Raw genomic sequence first — 27,363 nt, forward strand, 5'->3', positions numbered from 1 at the left:
ACAAAAACAAGTATTGTCATTACCACAAGGATGTGGGTCATGACACGAATGAGTGTATTAACTTGAAGAGACTGTTGGATAAGTTGGCCGACAAGGGTCTGCTGAAACCCTATGTGACCAAGTCCAAATTCACCTTCAAGCGGACAGACAACACGTCCGAGAAAAAGCAACAAAGCGAAAAGAAGAATGACAAGGAAGATGATGGGAATAGCACTGATTCAGGTTTTGTGGCCGTCATATCAGGAGGCTTTGCTTCAGGCGGCCCTACCATGAAAGGAATCAAGCAGGACGCCCGAAACCTGTCAAATGTGATGCAAACGGACGTTGTTAAAGCCGAGCCATTTCCTGAAGTTATCATAAGTGAGGCTGACCGTGGTGAGGTCAGAGCTTTGCACAATGATCCCATGGTCTTTGTAATGAAAATAGCAAATTTGAAGGTGGGACGGATATTGATTGATACGGGCAGTTCGGCCGATATCATAAGTCTCTCTGCCTTGAGGAATTTAAGCTTCCCAGAGGATGCCCTCCAAGATATAACTCACCCCTTAGTAGGATTTGGGGGGAATATCATTCATCCAGTCGGACGGATTGACCTTCCCATCCGTTTCGGGCAGAAGGGGGAGGGAAGAGACATGGTCGTCCGTTTCCTTGTGGTAAAAGAATTGACTGGGTACAACGTAATCCTTGGCCGCCCTACTCTCAATGCAGCCAAGGCGGTCATAGTGCCCCACTTGATGTTGCTAAAGTTTGAAAGGTCAGACGGAAAAATCGGAACAATTCAAGGAAGTCAGAAAATGGCCAAGGAATGTAATCAGCTGGCCGTGAAGCCAACCGCACGCGGCCCAAAGTTGTCCGAGGTAAAGGAGGAAGGAACCTCACTCCCAGCATACCAGGTCGGCCAGAAGCGTAAGGCGACCAGGACAGAGGAAGCCTAGCAACTAATGACTGTCGGCCGGCCAGATGAGTTGAGGCCCCAGCCGGCCGGCAGCCACCAGGATATAGTGCTTGACTCCAACCACCCAGAACGGACGGTTAGTGTCGGCACTATAGCCTTGGAATTGCTTGGGGATGAGTTAGTGCGGCTGTTAAGAAAATTCAAAGATGTGTTTGCATTTGAAGTTGGTGAAATGCCAGGAATAAGTCCTGACCTGGCCGTGCACAAGTTGGCCGTGAATCCTTTGATAAAGCCCGTCCGCCAGAAGAAGAGAAATCACGGGCAAGAGAGGAATCAGGCGGCCGAAGCAGAGGTAAAAAGGCTGCTGGACGCCGGTTTCATTCGGCAATGCTTTTACCCAGATTGGGTAGCCAATGTAGTTCTTGTGAAAAAGCCGAATGGGACTTGGAGGATGTGCGTAGATTACACGGACATGAACAAGGCGTGTCCAAAGGATAGCTTCCCCTTGCCTAAGATCGACCGTTTGGTTGACTCTACGGCCGGACACGCCCTTATGAGCTTCATGGACGCATACTCCGGATTCCACCAAATTCCTTTGTGGGAAGAAGATCAAGAGAAAACAGCGTTTGTGACCGAGCAGGGGTTGTACTGTTACAAGGTTATGCCATTCGGCCTCAAGAATGCCCCTGCTACATTTCAGAGGCTTGTTAATACAGTCTTCAGAGACCAGCTCGGCCGGAACATGGAGGCATATATTGACGACATGATTGTCAAGTCAAAAGAGCCGGCCGACCATCTCAAGGATCTACGAGAAACGTTTGACGAACTCAGGCGGCACAAGATGATGTTAAATCCAAAGAAATGTGTATTTGGTGTTGAGTCCGGCAAGTTTCTCGGATTTTTGATTGACCAACGTGGAATTGAGGCCAACCCTGAAAAAATTCAAGCCGTCCTTGACATGAAGTCTCCAAGAACAGTCAAGGAAGTTCAAAGACTGACCGGCTGTTTAGCAGCCCTTGGAAGATTTTTGTCAAGGTCAGGGGATAAGTGCCGTTACTTTTTTCAAACCATAAAGAAGAAAGCCATGTTCGAGTGGACAGAGGAGGCCGAGAAAGCATTCGTACAGTTGAAAAATCACTTGCATACATTGCCTCGCCTCGTCAGTCCGCTCAAGAATGAAAAGTTATATATCTATCTTGCCATCTCCGAACACTCTCTGAGTGCCGTCCTTCTTGCTGAAAGGGACGGCCATCAGGTCCCGGTGTATTTTATCAGTCACGTACTTCACAATGCTGAGCTGAAGTACCCCCCAATTGAAAAATTTGGCCTGGCCTTGTACATGGCATCAAAGAAGCTGCGGCCATACTTTTTAGCACATTCAATCGTGGTCTACACGGACCAACCCTTGAAGAAGCCGTTCTCAACTTTGGAGGCAAGTGGCCGCATGCTCAAGTGGGCCTTAGAGCTCAGAGGTTTTGACCTTGTGTTTGAACCAAGGAAGGCAATCAAGGGGCAAGCCTTTGCGGATTTTTTGGCTGAAATGACACGGCCTGATCTTCAGCCGGCCGGGGACCAAGTTTGGAAAGTGTTTGTAGATGGTAGTGCAACAGCGACCGGGTGTGGCGCTGGTATTATATGTCAATCTCCTGAGGGAGACAAGTATGAGTACGCGCTGAGGTTTCAGTTCCAAGCGTCAAACAATGAAGCTGAGTACGAAGCATTGTTGGCCGGCCTAAGGATGTGTAAAGCGGCCGGGGCAACCAAAATTGAAGTATGCTCGGACTCCCGGCTGATAGTCCATCAGGTCAATGGTGGCTTTGAGGCCAGGGAGCCGGCCATGATGAAGTACATGCAGCTAGTTAAGAATGAGGCCGAAGGCCTAGAGCTTTTCTCCCTCAAGCAAGTTCCCCGTTCAGAGAATCATCAAGCGGACGCCCTCTCCAAATTGGCTTCCTCGGCATCATGTGATACTCCAAGATCAGTGTTTTGGGAAGTAAAGGAAAAAAGGAGCATTGATGCCGAGCCCGTTCATATAATAGATAGAAGTTCAACCTGGATGGACGGAATTATTTCCTACTTAAGGGATGGAATACTTCCGGACGATCCGAAAGAGAGTTGGCTATTGAAGAGAAAGGCGGCCTGGTTTGAGATGAAGGACGGAGAGCTATTCAAAAGAGCCTTTGTGAAGCCTTACCTTAAATGTATAACTCCCGAAAGAGGGCATGATGTGTTGGATGACCTTCATCAGGGGCATTGTGGTTCGCATATTGGAGGCCGAGCCTTAGCTGAAAAGGCGACACGGTTGGGATATTACTGGCCGAGCCTAAAATCGGACGCCATGAAAATGGTGAAAAAATGTGACAAGTGCCAGAGATTTTCAACCCTTATTCATCGTCCAGCAAATAGCCTATCAGCCATCAGTAGTCCACTTCCCTTTGCCAAATGGGGCATGGACATTTTGGGACCGTATACTCCTGCATCCGGCCAGAGACGGTATGTATTGGTGGCAGTAGACTACTTCACCAAATGGGTTGAAGCTGAGGCCGTCCGGGGCATTAAATGGACGGATGTGTCAGCCTTCATTTGGAAAAGCATTATCACTCGGTATGGGGTGCCTCAGTCAATGGTGTTCGACAATGGACCCCAATTTGAGACACGTCAACTCAAAGAATGGCTGGGCGACCAAGGCATTACCCATTGCTTTGCCTCGGTCGGCCGACCACAAGCCAATGGTCAAGTTGAGGCCTATAACAAGTTGATTGCAAATGGGATCAAGCGCAAGCTTGAAAAAGCAGGCGGCCTATGGGCAGACGAGCTGGTCAATGTGCTATGGTCCATACGGACAACAGCAAAGAGTTCTACAGGGGAGACTCCATTCTTTTTGGTCTATGGAGCTGAGGCCGTACTCCCAATTGAAATGTATGAGCCCACTTTGCGGGTAATGCTTTATGATGAATCGGCCAATTGGGAGGCCATGAAGACCGCCCTAGATTTCCTTCCGGAAGCTAGGGGCAATGCGGCGCTTAGGCATGAAATTTATCGCCTAAGGATGACAAGGGCATATAACCGCCGAGTGTCTAAGCGGCCGCTCAAGATGGGGGATCTAGTGTTGAGAAAAATGGAAGCTGTTGGCCGTGCCAATGAGGACGGCAAGTTGACTCCAAACTGGGAAGGACCGTACAGAATCAGGGAAGAAGTCCGAGACGGCACATATCGCCTTGAGGCAATTGATGGCCGACAGATCCCACGGACTTGGAACACTGATAACCTGAAGAAGTATCATGTTTGAGCTTAGTTTCTTTAAATACTTAGCCAAAAAGCTGTTTATACAGCTAGGTCTACTGACCGAGCCTTGTAATTAAAGCCGTACGGCCACAACAATGTACTTTTGACAAAAATTAATGAAGTCAGGCATTGTTGAATTATTTGTTGTTTTTATGATTAAAGGCCGAGTTAATAAGGAAGCAAGGTTGCTTCCAATATAGTAACACGGCCCACCATTCTTTTTGAATGGCCGAGTTAAAAAGGAAGCAAGGTTGCTCCCAATATAGCAACTCGGCCACACACAAAAAAAAAAAAAAAAGAGCTGATTTAATTCAGAGATCAATGCGTCCGCCCAAATCTAGGCGGACGATTGAGGCAAGGTATCTCGAACTTGTGTAGAGAACAAGTGTCCTTTATAAATAGGGCAAGGGCATACCTAGGCATTTAGCCCGGCCAATCAAGGAATCTCTGAGTTGAGATAATACTCAGGATTTCCAGGGTACGTCCGAGCGATAGATTCAACGGACCACTCGTACAATGATAGCCGAACGGCCGATTAAATTAATTCGGTGCTTCACCTAGCCCAAGGGCAATCATTACTATGATTTGATTAACCTGCTAGCCGTCATGCCCTTTTAAGGCATAAAAACTACCAAGTTAATCAAACCACTTAGAAAATGGACTAGGCGAACACCGAATAAAGGGGCATACCCCTAGGAACGTACGAAAGGGCATAATACTGAGACGTACGGAAAACTTGCAAAAAGCATAAAATTTGCAAAAAAATTGCCAAGTATGAAACAGAAGTAAGAGCCGCCATAAGGCGGACAAAGCTTTCATTAATAAGACCGCACAAAGGCGGCCGAAATGCTTACATAACCGCTTGTACAGGCGGCCTCAAAAAAAAAAAAAAAAAAAAAAAAAAAAAACTAAGTACACAGTAAGCTGAAAAGAAAAGGAAAGCTGAGCAGACGGCTGCTGGAGGACCTGAGCTCTACTTAGCCGTGTTATCTGTGGCAGGCTCCTCCGCTATCTTGGCGTCCTTGGCCGGGACAGCCTTTTTGTCCGCCTCCTCCTCCTCCTCATCCCCGTCCTCTCCGGACTCGGGGGAAGTAACTACTAGTTCTGGAGGAGGCATGCCGGCCTTCCTTGCCTCTTCTTTAAGGCAGACGTACTGAAGCCGCTTTTTGAAGCGTTCCTCGTAGTAGGCGGCTTCACCTTCGTCCACCATCAAGTTGAAGGCATCATAGAAGTATGCCTTAAGCCTGTCTTCTGCATTTTGCTCGATGCGGATGACTTCTTCAACGCTGATCGGCCGAGGAGTTTTAAGTTGCTCCTCATAGTCCGCAAGGGACTTCTTTAGGGTTTCCACCTCGGCCTTCAGCGCGTCCGCTTCATCTAGCGCAGACTTAAGGTTGGCTTGTGCCATCTTCAGTTCGCTCTTCAGGGCCTCGGACGCCTCGAAGCCCAACCGCCATTTTTCCTTTTCCAGGACGGCCTCGTCCCTCTCAACCCTCATGGCCTCCCTGGCCAAGGACTCCTGTTCGAGTGCCTGGCCCAGTTTGACCAGGTCCTCCGTTTGCCGCGCCGCTTTGTCGGACAGCGCGGTTATTTGGGTCTCAAAGTGTACCCTTTGGACGGCGGCCGTCCCAGTTACAGCGTCCTCAGCTTTCCTGATTTCAATCCAAGCGTTCTTCAACCGTTCATTCTCCTTGTCCTTCCAATCTAGGAAGGCGTTCAAACGGAGGAAGAGCTGCGGACAGAAGGAAGAAACTCAGTCAAAAACATAAAAAGTTGGCTAAGTGTTGGAGAGCAAAAACATAAGGGGATAGAAGTATACCTCGGCACTGCAGTTCAGCATGGGGCCGAGGAAGCCTTCGTTGATCCCCCGCAGCTTATCACGCTGCGCTTGTGGGACCGCGCGAACCATGGCCTCGCGCATGGCCTTCCTGTCCGCGCCAGTCAGTGACTGGCCGGGTACCTTCAACTGCATCTCCTCTGATATATCTGCGGACGACCGTGTAAGAGAAGTTAGCTGAATTTTACAACAGACTTATAAAAAGTGAGGAAAAAGATGGCTAACCAGTGGAGAAGGTTGGAGGAGAAAGGTTGGTGGGAGGAGGCGGTAAAGGAGCTTCCTCCTCCTCCGGACGGCTCCCTTCAGCGTCGCTGGACGGCGGGTTGACCAGCACCGTCCCGATCCAGCGACCGGTCATTTGTTCTGGGGTTAACCTATCCCCACCGTCCGAAGGGACGGACTCCTCACGGACCTGACCAGCAACAGGTTCCGTGGGCTTGGAGGCCCCGCTTTGTGTCAGCCGGGGTTGTTCTCCTTTAGACTGCGTTGTAGCAGTCTGCGACTTTGCCATGGCCGCTGCTTGAGAAGACGTCTTGGAAGCAACCGTCTTTCTCCTCTTGGATGTGTTCGCATCTGGAGTGGACGTGGCCGGCTGCTTCCGCCTGGCCTTCGGGGTGGAAGAGGAGGTCTGCAAAAACACCAAATTAGAACAATTTGATGGCGTCCGTGTGATTTGGGAAAGGGGCTCCCTGCCAGCATGCATGAACGGACATAGAGCGTCCGTGCAAACTCAGGAAGTAGGCTCCTTCCAATATAGCAGAACGGACGCATTAAGAAATGAGAAATTCAAAAAATAAGCTAAGTGTTTACCTCTTTGAGTTGCTCGTACATCTTGAAGCGAGCCTTGTATCTGGCCAAGTCCACCTCGGACATCTCAACCTCCGCTTTTTGGGCCGAGTCAAGCATGGCGTACGCCTCCGCTGCAAAAACAGAAAGCAAAAGTGTTAGAATATTTCTCTGAAGAATTCTATGTGCGTACAGAAAAGTTTATATATCTAGGTGCCCACCTTGGGGCATGTTCTGGTATAGGCCGTACGCAGACATGAAGATAGGGTCCCTAAGCCAATTGGCAAGTGGAACCCAATGGCTAGGAACCCGTTCAGTTTTGTTGCCCCGCCTGACTCGATTAACTTTGAAGTACTCGAGCTGGTGTTCGTGGCTTGGGTGGATGGGCGGCTTGTCAGGCTTGAGGTCTCCGCGTCCGAGTTGAATAGGCTCTAGACGGCACCTGTTCATGCGGAGGTTGAACTCCGCGTCCTGAGTTTTGATACGGTAGAAACGGTGCTTCCAGTCCCTCCACTTACTGACACGGTCGACCACGACCATGTAATCCCTGGTTGCGCTCAAGATAAGCCAACCATCCACCTCCTTTTCCAGCCGAGTGAGTGAGTGCATCTCACAAAAGACCGCAAAGTCTGGTGTAAATTTCTTAGCGATGCACGTCACTAAGTACCCAAAGATGTTCAACCAACTGTTTGGCGTCAGTTGGAAGAGGCCGATGTCATACTCGTCCAGGACAGTCCGGACGAATGGGTGAAGAGGGAAGCGGAGCCCCACATCAAAGGCGGCCCGGTAAACGCAAAACGCTCGTTTACGCGGCTTCTCCTCATCCCAGATAGCCACAGCAATGGCCTTCCTGGGGACTTGAATCTCGAATCCCTCCCCCAAATGGAGGGACTCCTTATACTTCTCAAAATCCTTCTTTAAAAACTTTAGGGCTGTCTCCCCAACCGTACAGGCGTACGGGTCCCTAAAGTTATCGATGTTGGCGACGGTCTCTTCGGCCGCCTCCTCGCCCTCGGCCGTCTCACCCACGGCCTCTTTTTCAACTTCCTCCTCTTCCACCTGGTGAGAAGGGGCACTCCCAAACTCTGAAGACAGCACTCTGTCCAAATCTGCTGCCTCGGCCGAGCTTCGGCCCCTTGAGCTTAGGACGCCCATTGAAGAAGGAACGTCCTCCTCGACCATTGGACGCTTGCCTTTATCCTTGGCAGCGTCCGCCCCATTTCCCGAAGGAGGGGCGTTGCGAATAGGCAGAGCGGACGGTTCTCGGATTGAAATTCCTGTTAAGGGTCTGTCCGCCCCACCCAGTTGAGGCCGAGGTTGAGAAGAAGGGACGGACGAACCAGAAGCGTCCGCCCCCGGGTTGGAAGGGTTGTCCATACAGGCTACCAGTTCAGCCCCATCCATGACTGAATTGGCAAATTGAGGGAACCTAAGTTCCGGAGCGGGTGCGGACGAGGCGCCTTCAGCTCTAAGGCGTTCCTCGAAGGAAGAAGTGACCTCCACGGCCAAGTGATGAGAGCCAGTGGAGGCGGTCGTTGTTTGGGCGGTGGAGTCAGTCTCCACCATTGTACTTGGATCACTAGGGTCATAAGGGACCCTAGGATGAACCAGACTTCCGTCTGGGTTCCTGGCCGCGTTAAGCTCATGCGTACGCATGGTTCTCGCCATTGCCTGTTGGGACAGAGAAAAATAAGTGGGGGTGAGTATGTACGCATCAGACATAGACTCACTCCAGGGAGGAGACAACTCTTCTCCGTCCACTCTAGATTCCTCAGTCCCAGGCGAACGGCCGGCCTCATGAGAAGAGTCGGACGAAGCCGAGTATGGATCCAGAATTGAAGTAAAAGAAAAAGAAAACGAGTAAAAGAGAAAATATAGACGGTCTACCTCTGTACGTTCTGAAAGTTCTGAAGGTGGTGGTGAAGTTCTTGAAGATTGACCGGAAAGCTCAAAAATGCCCGGAAAACTCAAACTCACGGCGGCGCTCTTGAAGATTAAGGGAAAAATAACTTTCTCTCACTAGAACGCTCTGACTTCTCTCTAGAATTCACAATTGGGTAAAGTGTGAAAATGAGAATTCACCTCCCATATTTATAGAGTGAATTCAGGAGGGCAAAATGGTAAAACCATCTTTCCCGCCTAAACACTCAAACGGTAATTTCTTAAGAAATCACTCGAAGAAAGGGCCAGGACGACGTTAGGGTTCTGTTAACTTGTGAAAGAGACCAGATGAACAATTAACACCTTCAGCACTTAGTCTCCAAAAATTGAGAAAATCTAAGAGGAAAAGCGTCCGCCCAGTTCTCAGACGTACAAAGCATGATTAGAAAGCCAGGAAGTACATCTGAAATCATGGAAGCCCAGATTACCCCAAGGAAGATAAGTGGCCGTTCTGGTCAGTTAGGAGATCAACTCCTCCCAGAGTACCAGAACGTCCAGTCCCATTAAAGTGGCCGTTCTGGTCAGTTAGGAGATCAACTCCTCCCAGAGTACCAGAACGTCCAGTTCCATTAAAGTGGCCGTTCTGGGTGGTTAGGAGATAAGCTCCTCCCAGAGTACCAGAACGTCCAGTTCCATTAAAGTGGCCGTTCTGGTCAGTTAGGAGATCAACTCCTCCCAGAGTACCAGAACGTCCAGTTCCATTAAAGTGGCCGTTCTGGTCAGTTAGGAGATCAACTCCTCCCAGAGTACCAGAACGTCCAGTCCCATTAAAGTGGCCGTTCTGGTCAGTTAGGAGATTAACTCCTCCCAGAGTACCAGGACGTCCAGTCCCATTAAAGTGGCCGTTCTGGTCAGTTAGGAGATCAACTCCTCCCAGAGTACCAGAACGTCCAGTCCCATTAAAGTGGCCGTTCTGGTCAGTTAGGAGATCAACTCCTCCCAGAGTACCAGGACGTCCAGAGTGCAAGATCAGAGGAGGCGGCCAGTAAGTGTACGAGCCACCCCCTCTGAGGGGCAAATGTTTAGGGTAAAAATACCCCAGGTACGTGGCCCAATCTCATAGTGACACGTGGCCCAATAAACAGGTGACACGTGGCCCTATAAGAATGTGACACGTGTCCACTGGTCATAGTGACACATGTCAGCCATCTCTAAATGCCCCAATACAAGAATCAGAAAGAGAAAAGGGCCCTGATGACCTCAGGCCCAAATCCCGAGAAAACCTTGAAAGCCGTAAAACGGCGCCCTTTACGACACGTGGCGACTTCTGATTGCGCAGCCAATCATATCACGAAATTCTAGGGTATAAACCCTAGAGGGGTACATGTTCTCACCCCTATAAATACCCCAATCATTTATGATGGGAGGGGGATTTTTGCGACATAACATAAATATAGAGCATTAAAAAGCTCCAACTTCTCTCTACTTTCTCTCTCTAGCCTTTTACGTTTCCGTTCACTAACTTGAGCGTCGGAGGCGAATATTCCGTACACCGGAATATTCGTTATTTTGCAGGTGTCCGAGTCTCATTGCCAGCAGAGCGTGACCAGTATCCGAGGGAATCACAAAAAACCCCGAAACAACCCTGGTTCTCTTTCCTCAGTCAATAACAGACCCTGGATCGACTTCTTCAAGGTCTCTTTCTTTCTCCCTAATACAAAATAAGTACGGTTTTTAAGGAGTATGGAAAAAGTAGAGGAATATTGTATGAAAAAGATAAAAAGTGAAGAATGTTGTATGGGGATAATAAAAAGTAGAGAATATTGTATGGAAAAGTTAAAAAGTAAGTAATGATTCTTTGGGTATGTGTGTATTTTGTATGAAAAAGAGAAAAAGTAAGTAATGAAATTTTAGGTATGTGTGTAATTTGTATGGAAAAGATAAAAAGTAAGTAATGATAAGGTGTTATTTTTAGTAATAGGAGGAACATTTTGAGACACCCAAAATAGTGTATTTGTCTGTAATTATGGGACAGAGGGAGTACTACATTGTGATTTTTGTAATCTATTGTTTGTGTTTTAGGCATTCATCTATATATACTTTGGTCATTTTTTGTAGACTGGAGTTTATCGGTTTTTGCAAATAGCTATATATAATTTTGGACATTGCCAAAATTTCAACTTTTAGATTATGTTGCATTTGTTTTTCTTTATTTTCTTAAAAGTAATTAAAGTCAATAGGATTAAACACAAAAACCCAGGCCATTACTTATTTGTTGTACATATGTTCTAGGATTTTCATATTAATTTTATTTGAAATTAAATGAAAATCTCTATTAAACTTCATTAGATTTTTATATTATTTGCTAGATTGGATGTATATGACGCATAAGATTTATAGCTCGGTATATTTTTATCTACTATGCGCCCCACTAATTGTTTGTTATTAAAATGAACCTCAATTACTTTAAGTTAAAATGTTTGTAATTAATTTAATATATAGTTAGGTAATATCCTGTTATTATTATTGGTTATATCCAAATTTAGTTACTCCCTTCGTCCCTAAATTGCATTCCTCTTTCTAGCATTTATTCCTCACATAATAGAGAGAAAGAGGAATGTAATTTAGGGACGGAGGGAGTACCAGATACAAAAATATGAATGGTTTTCACTACTTATATTAGTATATGCTTGAAAAAGTAAATAATGGAAGCTCATTGTCAAACCATACATATATATATGGAAAATTTTTCAGAAAGGTCCTTAAGTAGGTCTTGTAAAGGTCCTTTTATAAAAATAAAAAATAAAAATAAAATTAAAAAAAAAAGTGGCACAAAAGGTCTTTTATCACACTTAGGTTGTGGAGAGGATCCTTTGAACGGATTCCGACCATTGAATTTTTTTCTGGCCAAAACAAGTCATGGCCAAAACAAAATGCAGATATAGTAGAATATACTTTTGTGGTTTAACTTTTCGTATTGATCTACTTTGAATTGAACACAATCTCTATTAAACTTACTTAGATCAATTCTTTGTTACTTTAAATTCAGATGAATGTAATCAATAAAAATTGTAGGTAATAATCTATTATATTATTGGTTATATCCGAATTTATTATATACTTAATTTTGTTATTTGATTTTTTATATTGATTTTGTCAACATATCCTATGATTTTGTAAATTATTGATGTTTTTATCACGCCTAGCATTATGGTAATGTTTATCTTTAATAATGCAACTAGTGTGTAGCCCGGGTGTTGCACTGGGTTGCTACTTTAACTATTCTTTGTGATTATATGTATTTGATATTTATATATTTTTTTAATTAGATCTTGTAATAATCAATTAATACATCTATTTTCATGTTATAACATAGTGGATGATTGGCTTAGATGGTTAGATAACCATCCTTTCTATAAGAGGTTGGGTGTTCGATTCCCCTTATCATCATCTTTTTATATGAAGCAATATAGGATGATGTGGCATGAAGATTCAAGTTGATTGAGTTGTGATGATGTGGCATAATGAGAGATTGAATAAGTGACGTGACGTGGTCTACGTGGCATATAGACGTTCTTAGTAATGCCTTTTAATATATAAGTATAGATAAACATGGTATGTTTGATCAATAATCGTGTAAAATAAATTTAAAAAGAGGATAAATTTGGTAAATTGAATATTAATAGAGTCTTTGGATAATAACTGATTTACTTTCCCTCAAATTTTAGTTTAACCTGAGATTTTGTTTACTTTTTCATGCAATTTGGTAATATTAATAAAAGCTTAGGATAATAACTCACATACTTTCCCTCAAAAAATGATAAAATTTGGAAAAATACCATAATTTAATTAGTGTTTATGATTTTAAATCTATGTTTTTTAAGGAAATATTTTAAGTCTTTTTTTTCTAAAATAAGATCAGATTCGTTCAAAATTTTTCTTGACATGCTTATCGTAAAATAAAATCAAAATGTTGGTTTCCTGGCCTCCACGTCGAAAAAATCATAAAGTTGGAATTTTTACAATACTCAAATAACATATGGTCATTCGTCAAACACATTAAACTTTATTATTTAGGTAATAACAAAAGTACACATAAGCTAATTCCTGAGCTATAAACAGATCAAAAAATTTACACTTGTGTTCTACGGATCAAACAAGGTCTATGAGAAGAATTTTTTTAAAAAAAAAATGTATCTTCTTCCTTTGACCGATTTGCTCATTATATATCTTTGTACCTTAAAATTGCGTCTTCTTCCTCTGAACGATTTGCTCATTATATAGGTTTGGACAATAATTTTTTGTTTTTTGGTTTGTGTAATTTGAAATTCAATCCAGCTTTCTACAAGGTAAAAAAATCTTATATTTAAAACAACCAATAATCAAAATTGAAATTTAGATTAACAATGGAAGGTGTTTGATTTAAGATCTATTTGAAGAATATTGCCTATATGATGGCTGTTGATTGCTTATTTTTAGGAAATATTGTTACTAAATGATACATAAGTTATCCCATATAAATTATCGTCCAAATCTTTTCAAATATTCTATTATGATATCTAACGTATTGTTTAGGAAATAAATCAATTATATACAATATATAGTGTTTTTATCAGTTATTTTTTATAAATTTAAATTAAAAATAAGACTATACTAATTAAAAAACGATAGTCGTAGAGTCGTAATACCTAACCATTGGGTAAAATACTAGATACAATGAAATCACATTTAACATTATCTTGAGGAAAAAGAATATTTTTGATTCTCATTAATATAGCTAGATTACGTGTATATATAAAACAGAAGCATGATATGTCCTCATACAACTAGCAATAGTAACATAAATTAAGCCTAGATATAAGGATTAAAATATTAGCTTTCCCTATTTTATAAATACAAAAATATATTTACTATATTTAACAATTTTCCATTGTATTCTTTCAAAAAAAAAAACAAAAAAAAAATAAATAAATAAAAGAGTTTGCCGTGTAATTGATCTATCTCCACATTTTTTTTCATTTGGTTATTATATAGGTTTCGTCCGATATTAATTAGGATATGACATTACTTATATATTTAGAATTGGTCTCAATATAATCTCCTTAATTATTGTAAAGGTATAATAATAAACAAAGACGGTTCATTATTTTCATTAATAACAAACAAGTATCCAAGTAATCCAACCATTGGGTCACACGATAGATAAGAATAATCATCTAATTTGACAATTAGGTTGCCATTAGAATATCTCTAAAGGTGGTTTGATTGAGAGTTAGGGCTTGTTATCTTCAGCTTATTTTCAGTCCAATTCAGTTCAGTTCAGCTCCAATCAATTCAAATCAGTTTAATTCAGTTCAGTTCCTAATTTCCTTCTCTCATAAAATATTCAGTTCAGTTTAGTTTAATTCAGCTCAGTTTAGTAAATGAGAACATGCCCTTAATTTAATTTTGAGGAATATGCATACAGAAATCAAACCACAATAGCAAATATATAAGTGAACATTCATATCAAACTTGGTATATATACATTGTGACTTAGCTAGTGAATGAGGATTAAGGACCACGATCCTATCCGCTATCAATTAAGAAAAATATTATGATATCAATGCATGCGCAATATGACTAATAATTAGCAATGTCCAAAATAACGTATGGTCGTAGACAAAATAAACAATAATACTGTATTTTATAGGTAATGTCCTATTAGAATTTTGGTTAATGCCTTATATGCAAACATAATTGAAAACTATATCTTCTTTTTATCGGATCAAACAAGTATTCCAAAACAAAAATCGTTGTCTTCTCCAATTTGCCTCACAAACCCAGATTTCGAAAAATTGTTAATTTTTTTTTTATTATTTTTGCATACACATAATGACCGATTTTGCATTCTTTGTTTGCAATTATCCAATTAACATATATTATTTTAGGATTACAAACAATCCCAGATTCACACATGAATCCAAATTTCGAATGAATTCAAACTTCACATATAATATGTAGATCGATGCATATTTTCAATTTTCATTGATGTGCAAGTGTATTTACAGGACAAAGATTACCATAATGGTGGCTTATTTCATCCATAGATGAAGAACCTTGAGGAACTTTGAAGAACGGTGAAGAACATTGAAGAACAATTTTTTTTATTTACTTAATTTTACATTTTTGATTTAATTAATAATTGACTTAAATTAAATAATTTTGCAAATTAAAAAAGAATTTTCGGAAAATCAAAAATTATTTTTGGAAAAATGAAAAAGAAATAAAATTGGAAAATACTAAAAATAAGGTTTGACCAAGATTTTAAGAAAAAACATAAATCAGCCAATAATAATTATGTATAGTCATGGTAATGAAATATTATATATCATGATTGATATTATCGTATCTTCTATTTATGTGAGGATATATTTAGCAAATTAAATATCATCTTGAGCTATTTAGTTAATATCCTATTATTCTAGGATTTCTTTTGATTCTAGAGGAAATGATTACAAACAATATATATTCATATTGACATTAATTAGAAGGATGAGCTATTCGATTCTATTTTCCTCTCTAATTTATCACATGGTCATAGTGAGAGTGACCATACTAGAATTTTTATTCTTTTTTTTTTTTGTTTTTTTTTAATGTTATTCACTTTTTTGAATTGCTTCATAGAATGTCAAACTATCTTATGATAGTAACTAATAGCCTAATACTTTGTATAAAATTTTTAAAAATAGTAAAATTTTACACACAAGTATTCAACGCTATAGAACTAATAATTAAGTAAGAGAAGATGGATAATGAATTAAACTTTTAATTGTTGATTCCATGTAATGACTTAAACTATTATTACCCAATATCAAATGCTAGTTTGTTTTTTTTTTTTTTTTGGTGTTTAGAGAGCCACAAGGACGGGAGATGAGAGTGGATTCCAAGATCTTTTAAAACCGGGAGTGAAGCTCTAACCACTTGAACTATACTCCACTCTCAATACCAAATACTAGTTAATTAGTCAAACAAATGTGCAATACAAAAATAGTGTAAAATTAAAATAACAAATGAGAAGCAAAGAGAAAATGAGCTACAATTTATTGCTTGGATATCCAGAAAATAGAACTGTCTAGAATATATCTCAATCAAAATGATTTTAACTACTACAATGTCTACAAAAGTACAAAGTATATATATTCTGGATATGAAAACCAAAAAATGCAAATTACAAATGTAATAATTGAGTGTAAATATAGTCTAAGATAGTGGTATAGATCAAATGGCCGATAATCACCTCACCTAATAACAAGAATAATGTGTTGGGTATAAATGGGGTTTTTGTTAAAGAATGTAATTGTAAAGAATTTGGTTCCAAACATCAGGAACTCCAGGCAAACACCAATGACTGCAATCCATTGAAAAGAGCCCATAAATAGAAGGGTGTGCATCTTTTCTTAACAATGATAGTTGTGTAACATCAAGCAATGTCACCGGCGTCTTGATCTTGCTTAAGGCTCGCTTCACAACTGTCACGGCCTCAGGCATCGGTCCGGGGTAGTTGTACCCTATCACTGGTTGTGTTTGTCTTAAACAGTTTATAGCCCCTGGCTCATTCCAGTCACTCCCACTGGTTTTTACAAAGTTCATATTCCAACATTCATGGTCAGTTAGAAATGCTTAATTAGGAAAACTATGAAATGAATATACCAAGTACGTAGTATATTTCAATTGACAATCATTTAAGCTTATACACGAGAAAATACGTACAGAACATTGTTTTCTTTACCTAAATATTGTTATAAATATAAGTTTGCTTTTATGGGTTAAAAGTTGATTAACATATTATGAATTGTTTTTGTTGATTTCACTAGTGCTAGGTTTTAATTAAATGTACATAAACTATATAGTATTAATTTAGAGAGGGTTGATATAAATGCTTACTTGTAATGAGAGGGAGAAATTCCTTGAAAGAAGACTTTAGTTTTTGAAGGGTTGATGTTGGTATCTAACCAATGACCCCATGTACCAAGTGCTCTTTCAAAGGCAACCATGCGATTCATGTCTTTAAGCGTTACGTTTCCGATTCGGATAAAGTCCCATCTACACAACCCAAACATTTCACACATAAGAAAGTCCATACTAAAAAATGTCGTAAAACTCGTGACCTTGATTTATCTATTTAGCAGTGAATATTGCCTTGGAAAAATCGTTAGAACTTAAAACATAACGTAAAAAGTTAGGATCGAGTGGAGGGACTAACGGTTGTGTGGGTCCACGACGACCCCACCAATGCCAAGTGTTGAAGATGAGCATGTCCATGCCTCTCCATAATCTACCTCCAGTGATGGAATCCAAATCTAGAACTCTTCCAAATCTTCTCCTTACAACATCTACCAAATACACACTTCGGTCTATCATCACTCTAACTCCATAATCCTGTATCAATATTAGAAATTATAGACTATAGTCTAAACCACATTACATCTTTATGTGGCATATTACACCTATAATGCAAGAAATTTTTTAAAATAAAATCATATGTTGTAAATGTGTTATAAACATAATGAAATTGAAATAATAGACTTACCGTAAAAGTGAATGTAGAAATCATGTCTTGTCGTGTGAGAGTATATCTAGCTGTAGGTACACCCGAGACTAATAGGCATGAAAGAGATTGCCATTGATTTAGACTTAGTGAATCTCCCACAAACATTATGCTCTTCCCTCTGAATTTTTCTAAGAAATCTCTAGCATTGAATCTGCAACATCAAATATTTTTACACAAACTTGATTAGCTTGAAATTCCAAGCATTAGGTTTTTTTTTTTTTTTTTTTTTTTTTTTTTTTTTTAAAAAAAAAAATTATATTTATTTTAACGCAAACATTAGCTAGTCATTTTATAGGAGTACTAAAACTAGATAATAAAATGATACGTTTCTTTCATAATATAATCTTATTAAGATTTACGGATTTCTTACAATAATCAAATGCGGCCTAGGCGAATATAAACTATAACACTTGAGGGTGGAGGATGCTAACACAATTTCTGTTTCCATGACCTAAAACTAAATCATAGCTATAGGAAAAGCTCCTCCCGCTAGACTAAGGCAAGCTTGGTTAGGATGGGCATGTAGAATGCCTAATTTTGAGCTTTTGACTATTGGCATCCTTCTCAAATGATGCAATGCCATATCGACATACATAGAAATAGAATTAATAATACGAGTGACATATAAATCTTATGCACAATTTTTGCAATTGTAATAATTAAGTTCGGTTACCCCATACATCCATCAAGATCTGAAAAATCCAGATTAAAAGAGACTAGATTTTAAATCAATAAATAAAATTGACTCATTATTACTTAATTAAGAAGAAGATCACAAAGATTTTTGGGTTTTTTTATTGACCTAACACAATTATGTATAGATCTAATGTAAGGCACACACATAAAAGATTAGATTATAATGTGTTACATTAAAGTACAAAAAGAGAGGCCCATGAAATGGGAGACACGAAATAAGACATAGAAACACGGTTCCCAGCGTATAGCCCGTGAAAATGTAGCTCACATCTATGTTGGGCGTCGGTGGACTAAATTACATAAAAGAATCTCTGTCCTATCCAATCTATAATATCATATGATATGGTCCATTACCCAATGTGCCAGTTAACATCTACGACGTGTGATTTATGTAATTTTCTAACCTTGTTAAACTTTTTATCTGTCGGTGCATTATGCATATCATATGTTCTACTAATGTCTAATCTTTATGCTCCTAACACCCATGTCACTTTTTTTAATTAACTCCTTACGCTTAAAGTGTAATCTAATAACTCAGGCTGAATTGACTCATAAAGAGTGTTTTTCCGATAAGATTGTTATTTTACGTGTTGTGTCACACCATGACATATCACTACTCTCCGCACACATTATATACTACCTCCGTTACACATTATTTGCAACGATTTGACATAAAGTAGAGAGGAAAAATGTCCAATCATTGCAAATAATATGTAACGGAGGTAGTATTAACAATAATGAGAGCTCTAATCGTACGAATAAGGAAATTCCACCCCAAGCGCCCTCACTCGATCAGTCCCTCACTTGGCAAAATGCAAAGCTCATAACTTAAGGATCTACGGTAATACTGTAATAGATTTACCACATGAGCCAAACATTTCCTTTTTCTAAAATCTAATCTAATATAGATATATATATATAAAGGGGAGTTTTTTCCCGAGTTTTTAAAGAACCACGTAGGATTTAATTTTCTTAGAGCGTCACGTAGGATTATAAGTTTTAATCGTAGCCAATCAAATAAGAGATTAATATATTATTTTAGAATTAAATAATTCAAATAACACGTAAGTAAAATTGGCGAATGGGATTTTTAAGTTTAATCTAATTAAATATAAATTATTATCTTTTGATATAAAGAACTTTATCTAAATATGTAACAAATTTTAGCATATAAGTTAAAAAAAATATTTTAAAAATTTCAAACAAACCGTGTATCGCATGAGCTTCATCTAGTGAATATATATTTAGATGAATAATATACCGATAGATTACCCAGTCAAGAAAATAAGCTAAACCACTAATTTTTGGATGGAAGACTAATGACAACAACAAGATCCAACTTTTTCTTGTTTATAATAAGAATCATAAACTAAGACCAAAATTTATTTATTTATAACACATACGGAGTAAATAGTATAGAGGGAGTAACTATCAACTAACATTAATAAAGGTACAAATTTAATTATAGGGGAGTAAGGCCGTTAGGAGGCACAGGAAATTAATACAACAAAGTACATGTTAGATGAAGGGATTATAAAGGCAAACAAAGCATGGATAAAACTGCTTGGCATATTCTATGGCTAAATGATAGGGAAAAATATTCAAAATGTATAGGAGTAATCACTAACTGCACACCATTCTTACTGCTTGGAATGTTTTACCCGCCAAATCTTACTTAAAGAGTCTAAATGTCTAAGTATGTAGTAACTCTATCTATATGAATTTTTAACGTGCATGCATAACACACGTCGACACATATATAACACGCATTGCACACACCACTTTACATGTTCGTGAAATAATTTATTTGATAGGTATTATGTATTTTGTTATCTCAATTTGAGTAGCTTGTATGTTTTGGCATCGGTCTTCTCGTCTTTGAGCTTATTTTTTTCTATGTAATACACTTATCTTAGAGGGGACCAAGATGGACCCGATCTTGACCCGGTCTGATTTTGGGTGGCTATGGAGTATGGACATAATTACATAAACATTCAGCCGCCTCATGATCACCTCTATCTTATCAGTCATTCTCATTAAAATTTAATTTGAATAGCTTATTTATGTGAAGCAAACTGAGTAATTCTTAATGTCAGTCTACAATACTCTTTGAACAATGAAGACAATTGACTTTATTCTGTAATCAAAGAATATATTGTGATATTAGTACTTCATGAGTCCCATTTAAAAACAACACTTTAAACTAAATTCAGAAATTTCATTTTTATAATAAAAAGTTTAAAAATGACAAGATTGGGATGCATGTTCATAAAATGATTAAAATCAATTTTAAAAAAGTTACTGTAATTATAAAGAGTGGGTTGCAGAGTTTGTGTGATCTAATTGATTAATTGGTCACGTATAAATTGTTGCTACTTGTCAAAATCCTAGCTGCTCCTCTATTCTATTTCATTTTTACTGTAAAAGAATATTGTCAGGAGCACTTCATTCAAGGGTAAAACCCAAACAAAAAAAAATAAAAAAAAAAAAAAAAAAAAAAAAAATTCAATCAGTAATCAAATGTTCAATGTTAAGGAGCTCCTTTATGATGGAATTAATTTATACGAAAATTCAAATTGAGCTACTATGTATTTGGTTTGATTTATTTGTCGCTTACAACTTCACTTTCAAAACAGGATTAAATCGATTGGCTTCAATCTAAATTGACTCAAACAAGTCATACTCATCACCTCAATACTATCCAAACCGCAACCAATCACAACGACCCATTAGCACCTCTACTTATAACCCATTATGGTTTAGAACTCGTTTGAAAGTTAGGGGCGAAAAAAAGACTTGAAGAAAACGATATTGATAGTTAAAATAATTCATTGGGGTCAATTGTAGTTGGGTCTTGCTTGTTGTAAATTGTAAGCCATAATGGCTGAATGAATAAATTGTCATTTGCCAGTCTTTTTCTCAATTGGGGTACCAATACAACACAACACAACAATGCTGGTATTAACTGTCTATTGGTGTGCCCACTTCAATTTTATTTATTTCTCTTCAATTTAAAATCACTTTTCATCTTAGCCCAAAATTCATCATTTAATAAATTCTACAAAAGGTTTTGTGTGAGACCTGACTCACGTGAGACCGGGCTCAATAACAAAAGTCCAATAAAAAGGCGCGGGCTAACTAAAGCCGATCGTGAGGCCCGCAACACCAAAAACATGATAATGGACTCACGTGAGTCCATCTCACCCAAAACTTTACCTAAATTCTATGTCACTTTGTACTAATATTAAAAATTAAATAATTTTATTAAAACATATTGTCAACTTAGCCTATAAATCATCATTTAATAAATTCTACTCTATGTCACTTGGTACTAATATTAAAAATTAATTAATTTTATTAAAACATACTCGTATTATCAACTTAGCCTATAAATCATCATTTAATAAATTCTATGTCACTTTGTACTAATATAAAAAATTAAATAATTTTAGCTGTAAAGTTTAACTTCTTTTTCAATAGGTGTGAGTATGTGACCGACAAAAAGCCCGTGCTATATTCACCCAATCGCCGCACGCTAATTTACCAAAAAAGTGATCAATTGTTAAAATTAAATTAATAAAATAACAAATATTCCTCAACTTTGATGCGTAATTTTCCCTTCATCATAAGATGTTGAATCCTAAATACACCACGACATAGATTTGCCTTCATTAACCCCAATAAAAAAATTACAATCTCCAATGCCAAATTGCCAATCTTATTGGCATACGTGTTCTTAAGAGTGCACGTTAATTACTTTGTCACTTTGCACAATTATCGTCTTTTCGAGTTTATATTATCTGACCACTAAACTAATTTTTTATTCTACTCCATACAATATTTATCACTTAATAACACTTCAAATTAGTAGCTTTAGTTTAGTATAGTGTACTTATTGTTAATGTATTCCCATTTTAGAAACCCAATTGAAAGAAAATGATTTATGGTGGTATGATATTATTGATATAAGTTCATATGATTGATAAAGTTGATAATTACACTTACACCCACCAACTTTATATTCCAATAAATAAAGTAATTCCTTTAATATACTTTCTTGTTCATTAGCTAGATCAAGAAAGAATTTCAAAATGAACCTTTCAACAATGAAACAAAGTTCAACCTAACTTTGGCTTTCCAACAATATTCACATTAATTTTGGAATAATATCCAAATCTACATTACCCGCGTGTTCTGTTCACCTGATTTTTTTTTTCATCGAAACCAATTTTTACTACGAAATACATAAAAAGCAAGAACTTGCATCAAAAAAATCAGAAAAATTACCTGGCTAAATTGCAAGAAAGAGGCTTCCAACCATAATGAAGATAAAGTTGATCTCTTCTACCATTTTTGAGGCAATTGAATTCCTTCTGAATAAAAGGGCAAGCAGAGAAATTGTAAAGAGGAAAAGAGAAATCAGCAACCCATCTTCCTTTGAAATAATCACATCTATTTCTATTAATATTGTTGCTATTATTATTATTGTTACTAATAATAGTATTTCTTTTACTAGTATTGTGTTTACTACTATTTCTTCTGCTGCTACTTCCTCCTTCTGCTATCATGATTCCACCAATCAAGAGGAGAGAGATTATGCATTTCGCCCATAATCCCATTTCTTTCTCTCTCAACAACTAGAGAGAGAAAGAGTGTTTTTTTTTTCCTCTCTATTTTTGCTCCTATTATATTTGAGTTTGTTATCTTTAATTTGATGCGGGTGTATTTTGCATATATAGTGTGCTTAGGTTCGGAAGTTTGGTTTTTAAATTGTGTGTTTATTTTTTTATTGTAGAAATTGAATAAGGTAAGTGTGTGTGACAGTGTTTGTGTTCTGTTTGTGTTGGTGTGGACTGTGAGTCTGTGACCTTTTTACATTGTGGCCAACATATGTTTAGTCTTGTCGTTTAATCGATATAAGATAAATTTAACCATTATTTTAGTATAAGTTATTGTAAGTCTAAGTGTCTATTCTTTTCACCGTAATTTCATTTCAGTTCAGTTCAACTCCAATTAGTTTCTTTTAGTTATAAGTATTCAACAAGTAATGCTATCAAAACTTATCGCATTAGTTATTTACATTAAAATCAAGGGTATCGGGTTTAAAGTTACTCTCAATTTATAAGAATGGAACGTACTTCGAAATGGTTGAATGAAGAAATCTGGACTCGGATATGAAAAATGATAAAAGCCTTTTTAAAAGAAAGATTACATGGCCTATTATGATTGACTAAACTAACTTGAACTGGCCTGAATTGAACTGGACTTATTGGAACTTAACTTAACTTAACTAAATTGAATATTTTATGAGAGAAGAAAACTATGAATTGAACTGAACTAAACTTATTGGAATTGAACTGAAAATAAGCTGAAGAGAACAAGTCCTAAGAGCATGCACAATTCAAGGCAAATTTGTCAAAAAAAAAAAAAAAAAAAAAAAAAAACCCCTTTAGATACACCATTTTGTGGAAAAAAAAACATTTTAAAAGCTTTATCGGCACAAAAAAAAAAAAAAAAAAAAAGCTAAGTTAAAATTTTTTTGTTCAAAGAAACCTAGTATCTAACACTAATTAACTTAACTAACCTCTAATCTCTTCTAATTACTCCCTAACCCTCACTTAACTATTTAATAATAAAATTAATTTATAAATAATAACAATAATAATAATAATAATAATAATAATAAAACACACCACTCTTACCACCAGCCACCCTCCTTCCTTTCCCCCACCCCTGGCGGCAGCCCCTTCCCCCAACTTAGTCGCGCGCCTTAAGCCCTCCACCTCCGGCTAACCCCCTTCCAAAACCCTAAACCTAACAGCCCACCTTAAGCTTATCAAAACCTAAAGCAAAAAAGGAGAAAATCAACAACGAATTCCACAAATTAAGCGAGGAAACTTTGGGTTTTTTTTACGATAAAACTTTTAAAAGGTATTTTTTCACAAAATGGAGCATTTAATAGTTTTTTTTTGACAAATTTGTCCACAATTCAATTTACACATTAATCACTCTACTTTGATTTAACATGACACAATATTGCAATTCAATAACAACAATTATTTTTGAAATTAACAATAAAAGGAACACATCTATCTATCTACAACTAAGGGCCTGTTCATATTTACTGAACTGAGCTGAACTGAACTGAACTGAACTGATTGGAGCTGAACTGAACTGAACTGAACTGATTGGAACTGAACTGAACTGAACTGAACTGAATTGAGCTGAAATGAATATTTTATGTGACAGGGAAATTAAGAGCTGAACTGAACTGATTGGAACTGAACTGAACTGATTGGAACTGAACTGAACTGAACTGATTGGAGCTGAACTGAACTGAAATTAAGTAAATATGAACAGGCCCTAATACTAAAGTAGAAACCGCTGCATCATTAATTTATCCACATTGTACACATGTCAGCTTCTCCTTTAATTTTTCCCGCCTAAACTTTTATTCTCTTTCACATTTTTTTTATGGAAAAACTAAATATTAACTACAAAATACCCTTTTTTTTTTGAGAAAAAGCAGGGGAATTAAATATCACTCATGAGATGACAAATTGTCCATAAGTACATAAGGAGTTATGCCACTTGGACAACAGTTAGCCCAAAGTTGTTTACACCATATGGAATAATACGAGCTGTGCGCTACAAAATTCCCTTCCCACTTAACATGAGACCATGAAATATAATACTGTACATTAAACTCTTCACAATTTTTTTAATAAACCTTTTGGCAACCATTTACTTAATTACCCAATGAAACATTAGTGTTTAAATATTGTTTTCTATAGCTCTTTTTTTTTTTTTTTTTTTATTATATCCGTGTATCACACGGGAGCTAATCTAGTAAGAATATGAAAGTATATATATATACACACACGTTAGCATATATAAAACATTAAAAACACATAAAACTAATATTGTACTTCCTCCCCCCCCCCCCCCCCCCCCTTTTTTAGTCCATCACTTTCTGAAAATGGAAACCTCAAATTTAATGAATCACTTTCTGTTATAGTTAATAAAATCTCTATCTCTCCACTTATTTATTTCTTTCCATCTCTGTCATCTCCAAAATTTGTTTAAGAGTCCGCAATTTTGAAAGTGATGAATCCAAAAAATGGAGAGGTTGTTACATACACTCGGGTGTACCGTATACCCATAAGTATTTGTTCTCATTTTGATGATTGTTTTTCATTTGATCATTAAATGAAGAACATAAACTAAACTTAGGTTAGTTGGGTCACTTGGGTGTACGTACACCCGGGTGTACATAACAAATTCCATAAAAATGGAGGAAGTATTTAATGATAGAGTATTAAAACTTATTCATGGGCCTCAACCATTAGCTTAACTTTTTGGTTGAGATTGTCCACTAGCATGGTATCGGAGCCAGCATGACACAAAGGTCATAGGGTCGAATCTCATCCGTCCACCCCTCACTTTCAAGTGAAATATTAAGCGCATGGTATAAGGAAGACCCATGCTGCATCCACGCTTTAAAGCCCAAAATGCTCTCGTGTAAGGGGACGTGATAGAGTATAAAAACATATTCTTGGGTCTCAATCATTAGCTTAAGGTTGAGATGGTCCACTAACATTTAAGTGTTTATTTTAATTATACAATGTTGAGCCCAATAACAACCCACATGTGAGCATTCTCTTGCCCCACACTAATTCACTAAAAAGGGGGAGTGTAGTGGTAATGGAATCCCACATTAAAAGAATTCAAGAGTTACCATCACAATATAAGGCTAAGGGGCTACTCCCCTCATTGCCATATGGTTTTGAGGTGGAACCTCCTTAGTCTTGTGAAGTGGTGGACTTACACTCTCCTGTGACCGGTGCAGCCCGGACCTGTATTTAACATGGTATTAGAGCCAGACCCACAATCTCACAGTTGGGGCCTTAATGGCTAAACTATATTGGGCCAAAAATTATGGACAGTTCACATGTGATGGGAAGTGTTGAGCCCAAGAACAACCCACATGTGAGCATTCTCTTGTCCCACATTAATTCACTAAGAAGGGGAGTGTAGTGGTAATGGAATCCCACATTGAAAGAATTCAAGAGTTACCACCACATTATAAAGCTAAGGGGCTACTCCCCTCATCGCCATATGGTTTTGAGGTGGAACCTCCTTGGTCTTGTGAAGTGGTGGACTTACACTCTCTTGTGACGGGTACGGCCAGACCCGTATTTAACATATATACAACAATGTTATTGAGGGATCACAACTAGTTGTTGAAATTTTCTTATTAAACATGAGTGTAATACATTTGTCTTAGTTAATTAACAAATATAATAATTTAATAAGGTGATCATAGATAAGCCAAAAAGATTATATAAAAGGAAAAGATACATGTTGCATATAAGAAGCTTAATCAAAATGGAAACAATAGACAATAAATAAACATTTATTACATAGCTTCACTCGTAAATTATTGGTAAATTTTCAATTTAATACTAAAAAGGAAGTTGTAGTGAATATATCAAGCATTACCCCAAATGTGAACCCCACTGTGATCATACACTTAAGTACGGTGGCATCCAAAGGGAAAGAAGATAGAGCAAAAGAGTCGACAACAAGTTTTAGGAACTTGTAAACCGTTCACGAGATGAAGGTTACACCCCTTAACGATCCAGGAGATCGTTAACTCCAATAGGTCTGGAACCATGACTGGTAGTTCGGGGATGAGGGTACAAATCCAACCTAAAAGAGATTGAACCTGCCCTAATAATATGCCTCTACTTTATTCTGATCGTATTCATGTGCGCTTTCTGACTAACATGCAATCAATAGGTTTACCCTAAACCTGTTTATCTTTGTTGGTTGAATATAAATGCACAAATAAATCTATTATTGGCGATCACTTGAATTATAATCATATTACCCTAAACAAGATTATTAATCATCTTATTAAGCGCGATTACAAGTACAAATTTCCTTTAAACATACATAAAAGGCGTGATCTAGCAATAACAATAAATATATATCAAGCAACATAATAATAATCATAATTAAAATAATCATAATCATAATAATAATTATCATGTTAAAGCATAATAATAGTAAGATCCTAGGCATGATACTAACAAGATTAATAATAAACCCTAGCATGTCACTAAGCAATAAAAACCAAAGCTTAACCCTAACATGATATTAGGAAAGACAATAAAAGGCATCATAGAAATCACAATTGTCATATTTGATATTAGAAATTAAAGTTATTACCGTAAACATGGTACTAGGAAGATCAAAACATCCTAACATGACATTAGGAATCAAAATAACAATCTAAACATGATTTCTAAATCATAATATCAATAAATCAATTAAAGCACTTACTTGGATGCCTCGTATCTCTTTCTAATAGCAAAATACACACAT

At 37.8% G+C, this 27,363-nt stretch overlaps 1 protein-coding gene across 1 annotated transcript; it reads right to left on the reverse strand.

The window, feature by feature from the left end:
- Positions 1 to 15,737: 15,737 nt before the first annotated feature.
- Positions 15,738 to 22,791, reverse strand: LOC145604567 (protein trichome birefringence-like 41). Its single transcript, XM_081660456.1, has 5 exons — positions 22,261 to 22,791; positions 17,257 to 17,428; positions 16,930 to 17,105; positions 16,611 to 16,769; positions 15,738 to 16,296 (listed from the first exon to the last, which is right to left on the reverse strand). The coding sequence occupies exons 1-5, from the start codon at positions 22,590 to 22,592 to the stop codon at positions 16,011 to 16,013; spliced, it is 1,125 nt and encodes a 374-aa protein (XP_081516582.1). The 5' UTR covers positions 22,593 to 22,791; the 3' UTR covers positions 15,738 to 16,010.
- Between the last annotated feature and the right edge of the window lie 4,572 nt (positions 22,792 to 27,363).

The sequence above is a fragment of the Chenopodium album genome, chromosome 22, assembly GCF_948465745.1.
Source record: "Chenopodium album chromosome 22, dcCheAlbu1.1, whole genome shotgun sequence".
NCBI classification, from domain to species: domain Eukaryota; kingdom Viridiplantae; phylum Streptophyta; class Magnoliopsida; order Caryophyllales; family Amaranthaceae; genus Chenopodium; species Chenopodium album.

What these genes read in the sequence shown, in the direction of transcription:
- LOC145604567 (XM_081660456.1), bottom strand. Translation starts at nt 22,592, where the DNA reads ATGGGATTATGGGCGAAATGCATAATCTCTCTCCTCTTGATTGGTGGA. An exon ending in CTTTCTTGCAATTTAGCCAG is followed by an intron (nt 17,429 to 22,260) that starts GTAATTTTTCTG and finishes TTGATGTTGCAG; the next exon opens with ATTCAATGCTAGAGATTTCT. An exon ending in ATTTCTCCCTCTCATTACAA is followed by an intron (nt 16,297 to 16,610) that starts GTAAGCATTTAT and finishes TGTAAAAACCAG; the next exon opens with TGGGAGTGACTGGAATGAGC.